This window comes from Chiloscyllium plagiosum, chromosome 12 (genome assembly GCF_004010195.1).
Source record: "Chiloscyllium plagiosum isolate BGI_BamShark_2017 chromosome 12, ASM401019v2, whole genome shotgun sequence".
In the NCBI taxonomy this organism is placed as follows: Eukaryota; Metazoa; Chordata; class Chondrichthyes; order Orectolobiformes; family Hemiscylliidae; genus Chiloscyllium; species Chiloscyllium plagiosum.
In genome coordinates this window covers 87957921-87978460 of record NC_057721.1, presented here as the reverse complement: position 1 = coordinate 87978460, position 20540 = coordinate 87957921, and the positions used below count along the sequence as shown (strand labels likewise).

The following is a 20540-nucleotide window of genomic DNA, read 5'->3' as shown; positions in this document are numbered from 1 at the left end:
GAGGTGTTTGATGAGAGGTTGTGGTAAATATTAGCTGCCAGGAAAGGCTTTGATTTAAAGAAGGTCAGTACGGCGCATGTTGTGTATGACAGATTTGGATTTGAGGAGGTTACAGAACTGGAGCCATTACAAAAGAGAAAGTGCTAGAAAAGCTAAAAGGTCTAAAAATTGATAAATCTCCTGGCCCTGATGTGCTACATCCTTGAGTTCTGAGGGAGGTGGCTGAGGAAGTAGCAGAGACATTGGTTGTGATCTTTCAAAAGTCACTGGAGTCAGGGAAAGTCCCAGATGATTGGAAAATCGTTGTTGTAACTCCCTTGTTCAAGAAAGGATCAAGACAAAAGATGGAAAATTATAGACTAATTAGCCTAACCTCGGTTGTAGGTAAAATTCTAGAATTGTTAAGGATGAGTTCTTTGAAGAGGTAACAAGTAGGTTAGATCAGGGAAACCCAATGGGTGTTATCTATCTAGACTTCTGAAAGGCCTTTGATAAGGTGCCTCACGGGAGGCAGCTGAGTAAGATGAGGACCCATGGTGTTCGAGGTGAGCTACTGGTACGGATTGAGGATTGGCTGTCTGACAGGCAGAGAGTTGGGATAAAAGGTTCTTTTTTGGATTGGTAGCTAGTGACGAGTGGTGGGCTGCAGCTGTTCACTTTATATAGTAATGATCTGGACGAAGGGACTGGGGGCATTCTGGTGAAGTTTGCCAATGATACAATGTTAGGTGGACAGGCAGGTAGTTCTGAGGAGGTGGGGAGGCTGCAGAAAGATTTAGACAGTTTCGGAGAGAGATCCAGGAAATGGCTGATGAAATTCAAGGTGAGCAAATGTGAGGTGTTGCACTTTGGAATAAAGAATACAGACATGGACTATTTTCTAAACAGTGAGAAAATTCATAAAGCCGAAGTACAAAGGGATCTGAGAGTGCTTGTCCAGGATTCTCTAAAGGTTAACTTGCAGGTTGTGTATGTGATCAAGAAAGCGAATGTAATGTTGTCATTTATCTCAAGAGGGTTGGAATATAAAAGCAGCAATGTGCTTCTGAGACTTAATAAAGCTCTTGTTAGACCACATTTAGAATACTGTGTCCAATTCTGGGCACCACAGGAAGGACATAGTGGCATTAGAGCGTGTCCAGTGGAGATTCACACGGATGATCCCTGGAATGGTAGGCCCAACATTCGATAAACGGCTGAGGATCCTGGGATTGTATTCATTCGAGTTTAGAAGGTTGAGAGGAGATCTAATAGAAACTTACAGGATAATGCATGGCTTAGAAAGGGTGGATGCTGGGAAATTGTTACCATCAAGCAGGGATACTAGACTCTTAGGCATAGTCTTAGAATTCGAGGGGGTCAATTTTGAATAGAAATGAGGAGACATTTCTTCAGCCAGACAGTGGTGGGCCTGTGGAATTCATTGCCACGGAGCACAGTGGAGGCTGGGACGGTGAATGTCTTCAAGGCAGAGGTTGATAAATTCTTGATCTCGCAAGGAATTAATGGATACGTGAAGAGGGCATGTAAGTGGAGTTGAGACGCCTATCAGCCATGATTAAATGGCGGAACGGACTTGATGGGTCGAATGGACTTACTTCCATTCCTATGTCTTATGGTCTTATGGTGAATAAGGATGAGGCAACGCAGATTTTAGCAATTAACTAATCGAATTGTGAAATGGAAAAACATTTTGAGTAAGTGGATGAATACCACAGTAGGAAGTGAATTTCAAAAACATGGCAAGGAAGCTAATATGGTGAGGGTTGTGTGGTGGATTCTTCATTCTTTATCACTGATCAATGTGTGCCTTAGATCAGAATAAAAGTCTCCTGCGATTGACATTGGCCAGAGATTTCACTGGGGTTGTTCTGTTACTAACTTCAGTGGAAGTGCAGTGAGGTATAAAGCAATGGCAGCAGAGCAGGGGTAACTCCTGGAGAATTCCAATCGTTATGTCAAATAATGAAACGCATAATCCATGCATGCCTTTTAAACTTTGTTTTTGAATCCTTGATGCAGAGGTTGGTTTATATTAATTAATCAACTACCCCTGGCTTGCTTCCTGTTTATTTCATACATTTATGTGGAAACATTTCATGTAGTTTTGGGAGTTTCAATTCTTTTGTACTTAATGATTTGTTGATTTCAGGCCCACTTAACATGATGGGAAAATGTTATGTGTTGATGTTATAAACTAAAAATGCAAACGGTTTTTGGAACAGTAAGCAACTCAGAGGTCACGAGCTTGATTTCCACAGTAACTAACTGTGAAATTAAATTCAATAAAATTTTTCTGTTCAGATCAAATTGGTGAAATCCTCAACATTTTCTTATTTGAATATCGCCTTTCAGAATTCTTTTGCTTTCACAATTTCAAGTACTTCTTTATTTGTTTTATTTCAAGTATTTGGAATTTTAAATATGTTTCAGCATCCACGGTTGAAAAGCCAATATTTGCTTTCACAGTATTTTTACTTATTGTTCACCCGTGCAGGAAAAATTCTGGGCTAGTGACATTTGTTAGCAATTGGAGAATGAATTGGTGATTAAAAATCTCATAATAAAGAGATGCAGCACTTTGAAAGAAAGATCTGTCTCTCACCCTTGTTCTTACGAAATTCACTTCCCAGAAGAAGATTTTGAACCACTACTTTGTATATGGGGACAGTGTTAAAGAGTAAGGACAATTTCCAGAATTTTACGCAATGAAGTAGGCTTATAGAAATGGGGCTATTAAATTAGAAAATTAATATTAGGAGAGAAGAAATCATAAAGGGATGATTGGAACTACCTGCTCAGGTCCACACCCTCCAACAAACCACCTTCCCGTCCTGGCACTCTCCCCTGCCACCGCAGGAATTGCAAAACCTGCACCAATCTCTCCTCCCTCACTCCATCCATGGCCCCAAAGGAGCCTTCCACATCCATCAAAGTTTTACCTGCACACCCACCAATATCATTTATTGTATCCGTTGCTCCTGATGTGGTCTCCTCTACACTGGGGAGACTGGACACCTCCTCGCAGAACGCTTCAGGGAACATCTCCAGGACACCCACACCAATCAATCCCACTCCCCCGAGGCCCAACATTTCAACTACCCCTCCCATTCTGCCGAAGACAGGCAGGTCCTGGGCCTCCTCTACTGCTGCTCCCTCACCACCCGACGCCTGGAGGAAGAATGCCTCATCTTCCGCCTCAGAACACTTCAACCCCAGGGCATCAATGTGGACTTCACCAGTTTCCTCATTTCCCCTCCCCCCACCTTAACCCAGTTCCAAACTTCCAGCTCAGCGCTGTCCCCATGACCTGTCCTACCTGCCTATCTCCCTTCCCACCTATCCGCTCCACCGTCCTCTCTGACCTATCTCCTCCATCCCTACCCCCATTCACCTATTGTAGTCTTTGCTACCTTCTCCCCAGCAACCCCCCTCCCCCAGGATTCTCAACTCCCAGATCAATCAAAAATTTGTCTAACTCAATCCTGAACATATTCAATGGTCCAGCCTCCTCTGCTCATTAGGAAATACAATTCCAAAGTTTAATGATCCTTTGAGAGAAGCAATTCCTCCTCATCCCCATCTTAAATGGAGACCCCTTAGTTTTAAAGTCTGTACCCTTGTTCTAGACTCTACCACAAGGGCAAAATGCTCCCAAATCCATCCTGTTAAGTTCCCCCAGAATGCTGTATGTTTCAATCTTATCACATCTCATTTTTCTAAATTCTAATGAATATAGGTTTAACCTTTCCCCATAAGATAACTCCTTCATCCTAGGAATCAGTGGAATGAACCTTTCCTGAACCACTTCCAATGTAATTATATCCTTCCTTGAGTAAGGCATCTTAATCCAGATGTGGTCTTTACAGAAGTCCTGGACAGCTGTAGCAATGCTTCCCTAAGTCTATACTCCAGTCCCCTTGTAATACAAGCCAACATTCCATTTGCTTTCCCAATCACTTGCTGCACCTGAATTCAAGTTTTATTTTTGTGATTTAAATAATTGCCTCAGCTCCTAAAGCCAAATGGTTTGTTTAACCAGTTGCAGTACAGTTCCTACCACTCAACCTCTCCACTCACCTTGACCTTTGCTTCCTGTCTTTAACCGTTTTGAACTATATGGTCACATTCCCCCTTATTCTATGTTCCATTGCTTTTTCTGAAAATTGCTTGTAAACTGTACAATAAAATGTTTATTAAAATCCATACTATCCACATCTATTGACTTTGTGAGACTATAAGACAAAGGAGCATATAGAGTCATATAGCATGGAAACAGACCCTTTGCTCCAACCAGTTCATGTAGACCATAATCCCAAACTAAACTAGTCCCACCTCCCTGCACTTGGTCCATATCCCTTGAAACATTCTAATTCATGTGCTTATCTAAATGTCTTTTAAACATTGTAACTGGAGCTGCATCTACCACTTCCACTGGAAGTTCATTCCACACACGAACCACTTGGTGTAAAAAAAAGTCTCTCATGTCTTTTTAAAATCTTTCTCCTCTCACCTTAAAAATATGTCCCTTAGTCTTGAAATCCCCTACCCCAGGGGAAAGGATGCCTACCATTCACCTTGTCAATCCTCTCATTATTTTATAAACCTCTATAAGGTTACCTGCCAACTTCCTACACTCCAGTGAGAAAACGTCCCAGCCTATCCAGCCTCTTTTTATAACTCACACCCTTCATTCCCAGCATCACCCTGGTAAATCTCCATAGTTTAATAATATCCTTCCTATAACAGGGAAACCAGAACTGGACACAGTACTCCAGAAGAGGCCTCACCAATGTCGTGTACATCTTCAACATAATGTCCCAACTTGTATATTCAAAGGTCTAAGCAATGAAGGCAAACGTGCTGATTGCCACCTTTAACCACCTTATCTATATGTGATGTAAACTTCAAAGAATTATGTGTCTGAACCCCTAGGTGACTCTGTATTGGCTCACCAAATCCATTCTGTCATCCAATGATATCATGGCTGATCTAATAATCCTCAACTCCACTTTCCTGCCTTTTCTCCATAACTCTTGATCCCTTTACTGATTATTTCTCCTGTATTATTAGTATTGAAGTGAATTTAGTCAATACTCACACAGCGAGTAGTTAGGATGTGGAATGCACTGCCTGGAAGTGTGGTGGAGACAGGCTCAATTGAGGCATTCAAGAGACAATTGGATGATTATTTAAATAGAAATACAGTAACCCCCCCCCAGTACTCACTGAGAATATGTTCCAAGACCTACCACAAAAGCCCAAAACCCTGGATAGTAGCGAACCCATTCATTTAAATGGGACATTTACCTCCCCGGCAGCTCCCTGGTTCTGGAATGTTCCATATAATATGTTCAGGCCGCAGTAAACCATAGGTAACTGAACCCACTTAAACTGACTCCACGGTCGCCCTTTAATGTATGAGGATATGGGGGAAAGAAACAGGAAATTGTCAGTAGATAATGTTGCTCATTTGAAGAGCCAGTCCAGACATGATGGGCTGAATGGCCTCCTTCTACACCGTAACACTCTTGTGAATCTGTTTCAAAAGGAGATATGAAGAACCACCAGAAAAGAGCTGATGAGTGATATTAGAGCTCATATAGACACACTGGGCTAGATTTCTCCTTTTTTGTTGTACGTTCCAGTGACACTAATTTGAGCCTCTGGTAGTCCTTCTCCAGATTCCGTCAGGATTCTAATAAACAGTTGCATCTCTTTCTTAATTAAGGCCATAAAACTATAAGATTTAGGAGCAGAATTAGAACAATCAGCCCATTTAGTCTGCTCTATCTATTTCTGTCTTTAATGCACTCAATAACTTGGCCTCTACCGCCCTCCGCTGCACTGAGTTCCAAAGAGTCCCCACCCTCTGGCTGAAGAAATTCCTCCTCATCTCAGTTGTAAAGGGTCATCCTTTCACCCTGAGGCATTGGCCTTAGGTCCTAATCTCTCCTACTAGCGCAAACCTCTCCATGTCCACTCGTCCAGGCCTCCTGTCATCCTTCTAAACTCCATTGAGTACAGACCCAGAGTCCGCAATGCTCATCACCTGGATCATTCCTGTAAACCTCCCGTGGACCTCCTCCAATGCCAGCACATCTTTCCTTAGAGTAATTGTCAGAATAACTCTGAGTCTGATTAACTCTGGTACATTCTTCTTGTGTTTAGTTTCTATTTGAACTAATGTCTCATTGTCCCAACTTTGGCACATTTCAGTTTTTTCCTCCTTGGTATGCATTTAATTTGCATCCTTTCTATCGCATTGCTGATCTATAATTCAATTTGGCAGCTTTTCTCAGTATTTAACTTGGACAAGCTTTCTTCGTATCGTGCTGTGATTTATATTCGCCCACCCCAGAATCTTTAACCTCAACTCTTTATCCTCAATCTTACAACAAAGCTAATTAGTTATTGTATCTGGTGAAATTTCAGTATAAAAGATGATCAGAGAAAGTACATCAGAGACACACAGGGCACAATGGAGGTGATTTCAGGGGTGAAAAGTTATAATTATGAAGAACCCCTAAAACATTGGAACAGTTTGTTCTGAGACAAGAGGTTAATTGAAAATCCAGCAGAGTATTAAAATTTTGAGAGCCAAATAGTTTAACACTGTTTCCTATGATTGACAAATTAGCCATTGTGGACGGCACAGTCTGGAAGAATTCAAAGAAGTGTTTCTCACACTGGATTAATAGAATATGGGCAGCTTTAATTCAAGCAGCTCTTCATAGAAATCCAAAATGGGACAGCACAGAAGGAGGCCATTCAGGCCATCATACTCATAGTAGATTTTGATGGAATTTAGTTCCATTCTATGCTCTTTCCCTCATACGCCAGTAATTCTTTTTCTTTCAAGTATTCATCTATTTCTCTATTTGAAAGTTTGATTGAATCTGCTTTGACCACCCTTTCAGATCATCACCCAGCTCATTGTGTAAAACATATGTTTCCTCATATCTCCTCTGGTTTCTGTTAATCATCTGCAGGTTCTGTCCTCAGATCAATGCCTTCTCAGAGATGGAAACAGTTTCCCCCTACTGTTTTCTTAACAAATCTTCTATTAACCTTCTCTATTCTATGAACAGCTTCTCCAATTCTTGGACATAATTAAAGTCCCTCATTCTTGATTCTGTTCCAGGTCTCCTCTGTACCCTTCCCAGGGCTGAAAAGCCTTCCTACAGCTGAAATCTAACCAGTATTTTATGATGTTTTGGTATAATGTCTCTACTTTTGTGTTCTTTTCCTGTATTATAAAAACTAATGCTTCTATGTTTTTTTCCTAACAACCTTCTCAACATGTCCTGCTGTGTTCAAAGCTTCCTGGAGATATCTTTCTGATTCCTGTTCCTACATTTCCTTTAAAATTGAACCACTTTGGTTGTATTATCTCTTCATTCTTTCGGTTAAAATGTATCCTCATCCTTCTCTACATTAACTCAGTATCAGCATTCTGTCTATTTGTCCTCCTGAAATCTGTTATTGTCTTCCTTATTCTTTACTATCCGTCCAGTTTTCTTGCCTTCTGCAAATGTGATATTGCGCTTTGTGTGCCAAGGTCCAGGTCATTAATATAAAGAGCAGTGATTTTGTTTTTCTTCATTTTTGGACTTACTGGATGTGTCCGCATTTACTTCTCATCCATAATTGGCCCTGAGAAACTGGTGGTGAGCTCCCTTTTTGAACTGCTGCAGTTGGTAAATATTGACCCCAAGGAGACATTACTTATACTTTCATCCAATATTTACATTAGTTTGTATTACTCCAGATCTTGAATGTAATGAAACTTCCCATGGTGCTTCACAGCAATATTGATTTTAGGTCAGATGACCAAATGCTTGGTCAAAGAGGTAGGTTTTCAGGAGTGCCTCAAAGGAGAAAGGTGAGGCAAAAACGTGTAGGGAGGGAAGTCTAGAGCTTGGGAGCAAGGCATAACCACTGGTGATGAAGCAGTTATGATTGGGAATGTACAAGATTCTAGAATTAGAAGAGCACCTGTGGAGCTGGACTAGTTTCCAGGGATAGGAAGAGGCAAAGCCATGGAAGGATTTCATGGAAACAAACCAGAATAAACAACCCCTAAACACCAACAATTCAGCACAACTTTGACTTTTTGTCCCTCAGCCAATTTCATTTCTACACATCCATTGTCCTTCTGATTCAAAGGAGAGGCAGTTGTGCAGTGATAATGTCACTGGGCTAGTAATCCAGAACATGGTAGATGGTGAAATTTGAAATCAATAAAAATCTGGAATAAAAAGTTTCCAAACCATTGTCAAATGTTGTAAAACCCATTTGGTTCATTCATGTCCTTTTGGGGAAGAAATCTGTGGTCCTTACCTGTGACTCATGGCCCACAGCAATGTGGTTGACTGTTAACTGCCCTCAGGGCAATTAGGGATGGGCAATAAATACTGGCCAAGTCATCAACTATATATATAGTGAATCAATTGTAATCAGTGTTCATACAGCATATGTCACGTAGCAAACGTGATGAAGACAGATCCCATGGATTTCACAATGACGCCCATCTTCATCGGACGTTACTGACACAGTGGGTCATCAAAGCTTATTCAACTTTATAAGAGATTATAATTCTTCATTTTTGCTGATCTGGTCTTGAAACTCCCTCTCAAGAATTGCTCCATGATGGACTGCCTCAATTACAAGATGGCAGCAGAGTAGACGGTCCAGCTGGAGCTTGTCCGCTCCGCCTGTTCTTCTTTTTCTTCTCTTTTTCTTCCTTTTAGTGCTTTTATTTCTTCTTCTCTCACAGCCTCTGATGACTCCTGACCTCTGGCGACTATACCCAGCCGTCTGGCAACAACTCTTGGCCTGGTGCAGCGGCCTCCTGGCCTGGTGTGGCAGTCTCCTGCCCTAGAAGCCTCCCAGCATGCCGTGGTGTGTCGCTGGTATGGTCCAGAGAGCTAGGAGCCAGTGTGGTCTGTGCTACTGAACTTTTATTTCTGTAATGCCGGACATTTTATTTCTCTATTGTCTAAGATCTTGTAATTAAAGAAACTGTGCCTGTGTACTTTTGTATCTAAGTCAGCTCTGTCATTGGTGACGTACAAACCCCCCACGATACTTTGGGGTGGCACGGTGGCTCAGTAGTTAGCACTGCTGCCTCACAGCACTAGGGTCCCAGGTTCAATTCCAGCCTTGGGTCACTGTCTGTGTGGGGTTTGCACATTTTCCCCGTGTCTGCGTGGGGCTGCTCCGGTTTCCTCACACAGTCCTAAGATGTCCTGAAGAAGGGCTTATGCCTGAAACGTCGATTCTCCTGTTCCCTGGATGCTGCCTGACCTGCTGCGCTTTTCCAGCAACACATTTCCAGTCCTAAGATGTGCCAAGCTAAATTCCCCATCGTGCTAGGTGCATTAGTCAGAGGGAATTGGGTCTGGGTGGGTTACTCTTCGGAGGGTTGTTGTGGACTGGTTGGCCTGAAGGGCCTGTTTCCACACTGTAGGGAATCTAATCTACTCTTTGAGTATATGTGACAATAAAGGCTATTCTAAATGAAGTTATTCTAAATTCCTGCTCCTGTTCTATTTAATCACCCTCGTTTCCTAGGTTTGTGCTCCCCAGCACTCCAGAAACTGCACTCCAACACTCGTTCACAGCATAACTCCAGATCTTCACTGACAGCTTGCCTCACTGAGTCAGTCCTGCCCTTTTGTTTTCCCTTGAGCTGTGATCATATTCAGTTTAAACCCCCCCGCACTCTCAGCTGCAGTGAAGTAGTCTTGCTGGCTTCTTCTGGTCATCTCACAGCTTCCCTCAATACAGAGGCAGGGCAGGTGATCTTCCCACTTTCTCAGCTCTTCAGGACTTCTTCTGATTCCTGGCTCTAAAGATTACTACTAATCACCTACTAATTCCTAGAAGAATTCCTTGAGTTATAACAGTAATGAGCCATACAGGGGCTCTATTTGACTGCTCACTATGTACCCTACAAAGAATCTGTGTTGTTCAGTTGCAGTCTTGACATGGAGTCTCCATCTGTCTCTCTTTCTCTCTCTAACTTCAAGCTCTGAACTCCTCTTCAGCTACCCTTAACTGTCCTGAGCACCTTACCAAAAATGTTACAATAAGCCCCTCCCCTATTGCGAGGCATAATTGAACGTTACTAACATTTTGAAATAGCCAATTGCAGCATCCTTAAAGCTAAGTGAACCCTTAGTGCTACATTATCTCAAAATGCTGGCTTCTAGCACAAATTGCTCACAATAAATAGTGATGGATTCCACTAATCAGACACATACCAGCATACAATTTAGGAGCAGGAACAGGCCCATTTCATCCCTCTTGGCTGCTGTGACATTTCATAACATTGTGGTTTATCTGATTGTGGCCTCAAGACCACATTCCCATCTACCCTTGTCAACTTACTCCCACGTTAGTCAAGGGTAGAGATTTGATCATTGCTTAAATGGGAATTGGCTAACTATTTGAAATAGAAGTATGTGAATATTAGGATGTGACTTCTGGGTCAAATGAACATTTCAAAACTATGATTTTTATTGAATAAGGATACTAATATTAATTAAATAAGGCACATGCAGGTAAATGGAGCTTAGTACAGATCACCTACAAGCTAATGTAATGAGAAGATAGGTAAATGGACCGAATGCTTTCTCCTGTGCCTGTTCTCATGTTCATAATCTTTTGAAAAGTTGGAATGTAATTCATTAGTTCTGATCAAACAGCTAACATTGTTATTAACACAGACACAATGGCCAAAGGGTTTGCTTCTGTGCTGTACATTCTAACTGGGTTTCATTTCACTGATGCTTGTACAGCAAGGAATCTGAAAGTTTGGACCAGCTTCCTGACTGAATTTTCTATTTCTCAATAGTGATGCACCCTTGGATTTGAAGATCAAAGCAAGCCTGCTGTCTGACATGTTCACATTAGTGGGTGAGTGCCTGTTTCATGGGAGCAGTCCGTTCCTTTACTCACCTCTGAAAAAGGCTTTGACCCCTGACAGCAAACTGCAGGGAACAATTACTTTGGAATTTATATGACATAGCAAACCTAAGGTCGTAAGTTTGCTCACTGAGCTGGTAGATTTGTTCTCAGACGTTTTGTCACCATGTTAGGTAACATCATCAGTGAGCTTCGGGTGAAGCACTAGTGTTCTCTCCCGCTTGCCGTTTATCTGTCTCGGTTTGTTGTAGTGGGTGATATCACTTCCAGTCTCAAATTAGTAGACTTTCACCTTTAATGACAAGATCTACAAATAAATCAATGGGACGGCTATGGGATCACCAATATCAGGACTATTACCAGAAGCAGTTATGCAAAGGTTAGAACGAACAGCCCTTCCCACCATCCGGCCCAAGCTTTGGGTCTGCGATGTGGATGACACCTTTGTCATCACGAAACACAACAAATTAGAAGAAACCCACAAACACATAAAAAACATCCGTACCAGTATAAAGTTCACCGAAGAGGAAGAGAACAACAACAGACTCCCCTTCCTGGATGTCACAGTAGAACACAAAGCCAATGGAGAGCTACAGACCAGCATTTACAGGAAAGACACACACAGACCAGATACTTACCTACAAGAGCAATCATCCCAACACCCACAAACGGAGCTGCATCAGAACATTATTTAAATGAGGCCCAACACACTGCAGTACCCAGGAACTACGAGAAGCCAAGGAGGAGGACCACGTATTCAGGAACAACGGGTAAGCGCAGTCTGCCGATTCCTGCGCAACTGACCTAAACAAGAAAACACAACATGCCCAGAGACACTGGCCACCCTATCATACCTCAAAGACATCTTGGAGATGATGACCAGACTACTCTGGCCCCTAGGCATCACGGTAGCCCACAATCCTGCTATCACACTGAAACAGCTCCTGATGAACTTAAAGGACCAACAACCAGCAGAACGAACGTCAGATACAAAATACCCTACTGCAGCAAACATTACACTGGACAGACAGGCAGGAAACTAGCCACCAGGATACATGAACACCAACTAGCCACCAAACGACAAGACCAACTATCATTGGTATCCATACACACAATCGATGAGGGACTCCAGTTCGACTGGGACAATACATCCATCCTGAGATAGGCTAAACAAAGACATGCACGGGAATTCCTCGAGGCCTGGCTTCAAACCAGAGCTCCACTAATAAACATACAGATTTGGATCCCATTTACTAACCTCTCAGTAACAGAACCAGAAGTGATGTCACCTACCGCAACAAACCGAGACAGATAAACAGCTAGCAGGATAGAATGCCAACGCTTCATCGGAGACTCACTGATGATATTACCTAGCATGGTGATGAAATGTCTGAAAACAAATCTGCCAGCTCAGCGACGAGTGTGTGGTGTTGGAAAAGCACAGCAGGTTAGGCAGCATCCAAGGAGAAGGAGAATCGACGTTCTAGGCCTAGGCCTTTCATCAGGATGGGCTTATGTCCAAAACGTCGATTCTCCTGCTCCTCGGATGCTGCCTGGCCTGCTGTGCTTTTCCAGCAACACACTCTCAATCTGATCTCCAGCATCTGCAGTCCTCGCTTTCTTCTACCAGCACAGTGAGCAAACTTACAACCTGATCCTCAACCTGAGCTACAAATCTCCAAAATCTCAAAAGCAAACCTTTTTGTTGACTGACTATTCTAACAATTTTGTTGGTGGAGGGGTGAGTTGTTGATGCATAGTTGTGTGATGGTGGACCAGCGTGGGACACTTGGATGTGGGGTGGGGGTGGAACGTGGGTTGTAGGGGCAGTAGGTGGTGGTGAATGGTTGAGTGATGTGGGAGAGAGGGGTGGCAAGTCCCCTGGTGGAGGACAGTAGTATTGTGTCTGTATGAGTATGCAGAAAAATGGAAGGAAAGTTGCTTTGGTTTTGAGGGACCGCCGAAGATGAAGAGGAAGAATTTGTGCAAAGTTCTTGGGGTTGTGGGGGGGGGTGGGTGAGGGGGTACCATTTGGAGGAGAAATGCAAAACCCAGAAAATGGAATTGGGAGAGATGGTGGGAGGACAGAGTTTTTAAATTTGAGCTGGGCTGTTTGAGTGTGAAATTTCATAAAGGGTCGCGGTACTCTGGAATCTCTGAAATGCTGTGAGTGCCAAAGATGATGTAAAAGCTAAGATGCTTTTGTATTTATTGGGCATTAGCATCATGTGACAAGGGACAAAGGCAGGAAAATGGAGTTAAAAGTCAGATGCGATCTTACTGAATGGTGGAACAGGCTTAAGGAGGTGATTCACCTGCTCCTGTTCCTATCACAAAGTATGTTTGACGGAAGGCCCTTTTAAGATCAATGTGCCTGTCAATGTGCGGTACCACAAGAGATGGATGAGATACGAAACAAATATTTTAGGTCAGTATTACTGTGGAGAAAGACGTGGAAGCTATGGAACTTGGGGAGATAAATAGAAATGTCTTATAAAGTGTTCATATTACAGAAGAGAAGGTGCTGAAGGTCTTAAACCATATACATCCCTGGGGCCTGATCAGGTATTTCTCAGAACTTTGTGGGAAGCAAGGGAAGAGATTTCTGGGCCCCTTGCTGAGATATTTGTATCATCGACAGCCACAACTGAGATGCCAGAAGACTGGAGGGTGGCTAATGATTAGATTAGATTAGATTCCCTAGTGTGGAAACAGGCCCTTCAGCACAAGTCCACACCGACCCTCCGAAGAGTAATCCGCCCAGACCCATTTCACTCTGACTAATGCACCTAACATTACGGGCAATTTAGCATGGCCAATTCACCTGACCTGCACATCTTTGTGACTGTGGGAGGAAACTGGAACACCAGAGAGAAACCCACACAGACAAGGGGAGAATGTGCAAACTCCACACAGACTCTAGTGCTGTGAGGCAGCAGTGCTAACCACTGAACCAGGAAAAGCCTGGGAACTATAGACTGGTGAGCCACAGGTCAGTGTTGGGTAATTTGTTGCAGCGGACCCTGAGGGCCAGGATTTACATGCATTTAGAAAGACAAGGACTGATTAGGGGTAGTCAACATGGCTTGGTGCTTGGGGAATCGTGTTTCACTAACTTGATTGACTTTTTTGAAGAGGTAAGAAAGAAAATTGATGAAGGCACAGTGGTAGACATTGTCTATATAGACTTCAGCAGAGCTTTCTACATGGTAGAATGATTAATGTGGTTAGATCACATGGGATCCAGGGAGAGCTAGTCAATTGGATAGAAACTTGGCTTGAAGGTAGGACATAGAGTGTGGCGATAAAGGATTGCTTTTTGGACGAAAGGTCTGTGACCTGTGATGCACAGCAAGAATCAATGCTGGGTTCACTGCTTTTCGTCATTTATATAAATGATTCGGATGTGATTATAGGAGGCACGGTTAGTAAGTTTGCAGATGACACCAAAATAGGTGGTGTATTTGACAGTGAAGAAGATTATCTCAGAGTACAACAGAACCTTGATCAGATAGGCTAATGGGCTGAGAAGTGGCCGATGGAGTTAGATTAGATTTTTTAGATTAGATTATATTACAGTGTGGAAACAGGCCCTTCAGCCCAACAAGTCCACACCAACCCGCCGAAGCGCAACCCACCCATACCCCTACATTTAACCCTTACCTAACATTACGGGCAATTTAGCGTGGCCAATTCACCTGACCTGCACATCTTTGGACTGTGGGAGGAAACCGGAGCACCCAGAGGAAACCCACGCAGACACGGGGAGAATGTGCAAACTCCACAGCCTGAGGCTGGAATTGAACCCGGGTCTCAGGCGCTGTGAGGCAGCAGTGCTAACCACTGTGCCACCATGCTGCCCACAACTGTGAAGTGTAGCATTTTGGTAAGGCAAACCAGGGCAAGACTTACACATTTCATGGTAGGGTCCTGGGGAGTGTTGCCAAGGGTGCAGACAAGATTTACAAGGATATTGTTGGGACTGAGTTATAGGGAGAGGCTGAATAGACTGGGGCTTTTTTCACTGCAGTGTTGGAAGCAGAGAGGATAACCTTATAGAGGTTTATAAAATAGTGAGGGGCATGTATAGGGTGAATAGCCATGATCTTTTTAATCTGGTGGGGGGAGTCCTCGAGAGGGCATAGGTTTAATGTGAGAGGGGAAAGATTTAAAAAGGACCTGAAGAGTAACTTTGGAAATTGGAGGAAGTCAGATTGAGATGTCTTGCCGGCGAAGATGAGTTGGAGCAAAGGGTCTGTTTCTGTCCTGTGTGCCTCCGTCACTTTATAAGTAGTTTGAAGGTAGGATCAAGGCAAAAAAAGTGTTTAAAGCTTGATGAAAAGGCTGGGTACAGCTGAAGGCTCTGACCAAAGACTTGAATCATCTGCAGGAGGTCCTCAGGGCATGGAGTGGTATGTGGTGCTGGATATACATGCAGAGCTAAGGATAAAAAAGAAGCTATAGTGGAATTTGCAGAACCGTTTGCATTAGACATCAGCAGGTACAGTATGCTAGGAGAATGAGCTAGGAGAAGTGAATTTGGACCAGATTGTAAAGACCATCTCTTTTTTATTTTTCTGTATTTTAAATTGTGGACTGAAATGGGAAACAAACTGTTTTAAAACCAAAGATTACAGGAGGATTTCTACATATTTTGAAAGCAAGTAACCTGATCTACATTGTAAGCACTGTTGACACAGCTGGTGGTTTCAATTGTAGCTGAGTAATAATATGCAGGCGAGCTGGAGCTGTGGGGTAGGTATGAAAGTAGCTTTGGCTGGCAATAAATCACTGAATGGTATGTGGACCAATGACCATTTATCAATAGCAGCCTTCTCCCTGCAAATAACTATGCGATTGGCTCCCAAGTGGTCAACAACTTGGGGCTGTGACAAGATAGGGAGAAGAAATCTCTTACCTAGTCCCATTTGCCAGCACTTGGCCCATATCACTCTAAACCCTTCCCATTCAGATACCTTTTCAATGTTATGATTTGGAGATGCCGGTGTTGGACTTGGGTGTACAAAGTTAAAAATCACATGACAGCAGGTTATAGTCCATCCAACAGGTTAATTGGAAGCACACTAGCTTTCGAAGCGCCGCTCCTTCATCAGGTGGTGGTGACAGCTAGTGTGCTTCCAATCAAACCTGTTGGACTATAACCTGGTGTTGTGTGATTTTTAACTTTTCAATGTTGTAATTGTACCAGCCTCCATCACTTCATCTCGCAACTTATTCCATGCACCATCCTCTGCGTGGAAGAGTTACCTCTCAGGTCCTTTTAAAATTTTTCCTCTTTCATCTTAAACCTATGCTCTCTAGTTTTAGACTTCCCTAACCTAACCTCAGGAGTTCTTTCTTTTCTGTAATAAAAGCCACTTTAAGCTTATGGTGAAGAGGATAATCAGGGAGCAGGTTGCTCCCATTTGGGCTTGAGGGGTGATCTGTGCATTGAACTGGAGGACAAGAGGTAGGATCTTAAATGAATACTTCAAATCTGTCTTCACTCAGGAGAAGGAGAATGTAGCTACAGAATTTGGGAAGAGGCATGGTGCAGTTCATGAGCAATTTGACCTAAGGAGTGAGGAGGTTTTGGTGGGCTTAAAAGTGGAAAAATCTCCAGGTTTAGATAAGTTGTATTCCAGGCTGCTGTGGGAGACAAGGGAGGAAATTACAGGGACTCTGACCCAAATTTTTAATTCCTTTCTGGTCAAAAAGGAGGTGTCAGAGCACTGGAGGACCTCTAATGTTGTTCAAAAGGGGTGTTAGAGATAAACCAGGGAATACACACCAATGAGTCTCACATGAGTGATAGGGAAACTATTGGAGAAAATTCAGAGAAACAGAGAATACCCTGGAACACCAACATACCGATTAGCCAAGGAACTACACCAAAGACAAAAACACTTAGTAGAAGACTCACACCACTCCATCCACTCCACCCAAGAATTCCTGAACACCATCAAAGATAGAAGAGAATGAAAAAATGGTCTCCTTTGACGTAAAAGTCCTGTTCACATCCATCAACATCAACCTGGGCAAAGAAACATTGATTATACAATTAGAAGACCCAAAGACACAGACACCAAACACCACCAACTTCATCAGCAAGGACAACATCGTCCAACTAGTGGACCTATGCCTTACCACCCACTTCACCTTCAACAACAAAACCTACAGACAAACCAACGGAACATCCATGACCTAAGGAGTGAGGAGGTTTTGGTGGGCTTAAAAGTGGAAAGTAGCAGAGGCAGTACTGCAGAGACTCAAACAAACAGCTCTGCCAACTATCCAACCCAAACATTGGGTCTGCCACGTGGATGACACCTTTGTCATCACTAAACAAAGCAATTAGAGGAAACCTTCAAGACCATCAATGATATCCTTAGTGGTATAAAATTCACAAAAGAGGAGGAACCGCCATCCCTAGATGTCTCAGTAGAGCGGACAGCCAACGGGGGAACTTCAAACCAGCGTCTACAGGAAGACAACACATGCGGACCAAATCCTGAACTACAGAACCAATCATCTCAACATCCACAAACAAAGCTGCATCAGAACATTATTTCAATGAGCCAACACACACTGCAGCACAGAGGAACTATGCAGAGCAGAGGAAAATCACCTGTACAGCATATTCAAAAAGAATGGGTACCCAATGAATTCAGACCACCGATTTCTCAGCAACAAACCCAAACAAACACACAAAACACGCCCAGAAATCCTAGCCACTCTCATCTTGGAAATGACTGCCAGACTACTCAGACTTCTTGGCATCATGGTAGCCCACAAACCCACCAACACACTAAAACAGCAGCTAATGAACTTGAAAGACCCTATACAGACAATAAGCAAAACTGATGTCATTTAGAAAATACCGTGCAAGGACTATAACATTGGACAAACACACAGAAAACTAGCCACCAGGATACATGAACATCAACTAGCTATCAAAGACATGACCTTCTCTCACTAGTATCTCACATACGGAAGAGGAAGGACACCACTTCGACTGGGACAACACATCCATCTTCGGACAAGCCAAACAGAGATATGCACGAGAATTCCTAGAAGCATGGCATTCCAACCGAAACTCTATCAACAAACACATCACGTTAGACCCTATCTACCACCCCCTGAGAAAAAGAACAACCCAAAGAAACCCAAACATATAAATAGAAAGCAGGAATTATCAACAGTGCTTTACCCAGAGGCTCACTGAAGATGTTACCTAGTAGGGTGACAAAACGTCTGGAAATGAACCTTCCAGCTCAGTGAGCAAACTTACATCCAGAACCTCAAACTCAGCTACAAATCTTCTCAAAACTTGCTAATACATTCAGAAGGTTTGCTTAAAGTTAGTCAGCATGGCTTTGTCAGAGGGAGGCCATGCCTAACAAATTTATTTGCATGTTTCAAGGTGGTGACCAGATGTGAGATGATGGTAGGGCAGTTAATGTAGTTCAGATGGATTTCAGCATGGGCTTTGACAGGGTCCCATGTGGGAAAGTGATAAAGAAGGTAAAAGCATGTGGGATCTAATTGGCAAGATGGATCCAAAATGGCTTGGTGGTAATAGTCTGTGTGACTGGAGGCTGGTGTCCAGTGGCATACCACAGGGATCAGTGCTATGTCCGTTATTCTTTTTATATCAGAGATGAAGAAAATGGGATGGGTGTTGATAATTTGTAATGTTTAGATTGAAACATTTTGGAATGTGCTTTTACAAACTTTATGAATAACTTTTTTTATGGAGAAAACATTGTGGATTTGCAAAAGGCCAGAAGTAGAGGAGAGCATGATCTCAGGGGTTTAGGGCTAGAGGAGTTTGTAGAAATAGGAAGGATTAATGCCAAGGAGAGATTTGTAAACATGGGTGGCAACTTTAAAATGAAGGCGTTATTGGACTGGTTACCATTTATTCATCTATTTGCAAATAATATCTGTTTTTCTTTTGCATCAACAGGATTTGTCTGTCAGAACCCAATTGTCCGGCAAGGTAGACCAGTGAAAAGCAGTTGTGATCTTGGCGCTCGACCAAAGTCTCACAGAGCTCTGGTAAAATATTATCTGATGAAGCATGTGTGTAATTTTGTGAGTGGTGGGGGAAGGGCCATGACTAAATTGAGTATGAACTTTGGCTGAATTAACAACACTCTTTCCTCTGAGACAATAGATTTTGGACTGAAGTTCCATTCTAGGATATGAACAGTACTGAAGCTCAGTACTGGTGCTATATGTCAGACGAGGTGTTAATCCAAGGTGGATTTAACAGGTTCTTCAGTACAATTCAAGGAAGAATGGGGAAGTTCATCATATTGCTGCTTATGGGAAACTGATAGGTATTTGTAATTATATCAGACAAATGGCAGAGGTACAGGCCATTCAGCCCAACCACACGGATGCACCCCTCTAACTGCACTCTCATAATCCTCTTTCTGCCTTTCTTTCACAAGCTTATTTAGCCTGAACATAAATGCAAGTGAGCATGAAGCTTTAAGGTTATTGTAAAAAGCCAACTGGTTCACTAATGTCCCTCATCGAATCTTCGTTATCTCTCAACTTGGCAATTCTAATGGTGGTCAAATTGGCCTTCCATGTTCCACCATCCATAATCTGGAACTTAGTAAGTCCTGTTCACCCATCATGCCTGTGATCGTTTATCTACATTTGCTTCTTGTTTGGCTGTGTTACAGTTTTAAAAAAATTTCAGTTTAATTGGCTGAGTCTTTTCTAGCTCCTCCAACCCTACAATCAGTTTGAGATTACTGTGCTTCCTCCAATTGTGGCTTTGAGCATCTCTGATTTTAATTGTCCCATTATTACCAGCCAAGCATTCAGGTGCGTTGGCCCCAAGATCTGAAATTGTTTCTCTAAATTCTCTGTCTCTTGAGATTATCTAAAACTCTGCTTGTGTCTTAACCAGCAATTAGTCCCATTCATCTATCATTCTGAGCTCCCTGACCAACACTGGAGCCTGCCAAGCAATGCCTTGATTTTAAAAGTCTCAACTTTGTTTCAAATTCCTCCCATGGCTTTCCTCTTCCTATCTCTGTAATCTCTTCAACCCTATCTTTCTGATCACATTCCACTAATTCTGTCTTCTTAATCACCCCTGATTTTAATCTCTCAAACATTGATGCCTGGGACATGTGTCCCAGTGTCACACTTTGATAACCTCCATTTCAAACTATGCAACATAAAATAATGTGAAAAGTTAGCAACATGGGATTCGGGCATTGCTGGCTGGGCTAACATTTATTACCCGTTCCTAGTTGTCCTTGAGAAGGTGGTGGTGAACTGCTTTCTTGAACTGCTGCAGTCTCCTTGCTGTAGATAGACCCATAGTGCCCTTCGGGAGGAAATTCCAGGATTTTCACCCAGTGACACTGAAGGAACAGCAATATATTTCCAAGTCAGGATGGTGAGTGGCTTGGAGGGAAACTTGCTTGGGGGAGTGTTCCCATTTATCTGCTGCCCTTGTCCTTCTAGATAGAAGTGGTCATAGGTTTGGAAGATGTTGTCTAAGTAATCCTGATGAGTTGCAAAACTGTTTTTCTCCACAGATGCTTCTGAGCATTTGCAGCATTTTTCATTTTTATTTC

The 20540-nt window shown here is 42.8% G+C and overlaps 1 protein-coding gene across 1 annotated transcript in view; it reads left to right on the top strand.

Moving 5' to 3' along the window:
* ttll5 (tubulin tyrosine ligase-like family, member 5) overlaps positions 1-20540 on the top strand; it is a 320598-nt gene that overhangs the window by 154282 nt on the left and 145776 nt on the right. The window contains exons 14-15 of the mRNA XM_043700221.1: positions 10862-10923; positions 18902-18993. Coding sequence (XP_043556156.1) covers positions 10862-10923; positions 18902-18993 — 154 coding nt within the window. The remainder of the gene's footprint in view (positions 1-10861; positions 10924-18901; positions 18994-20540) is intronic.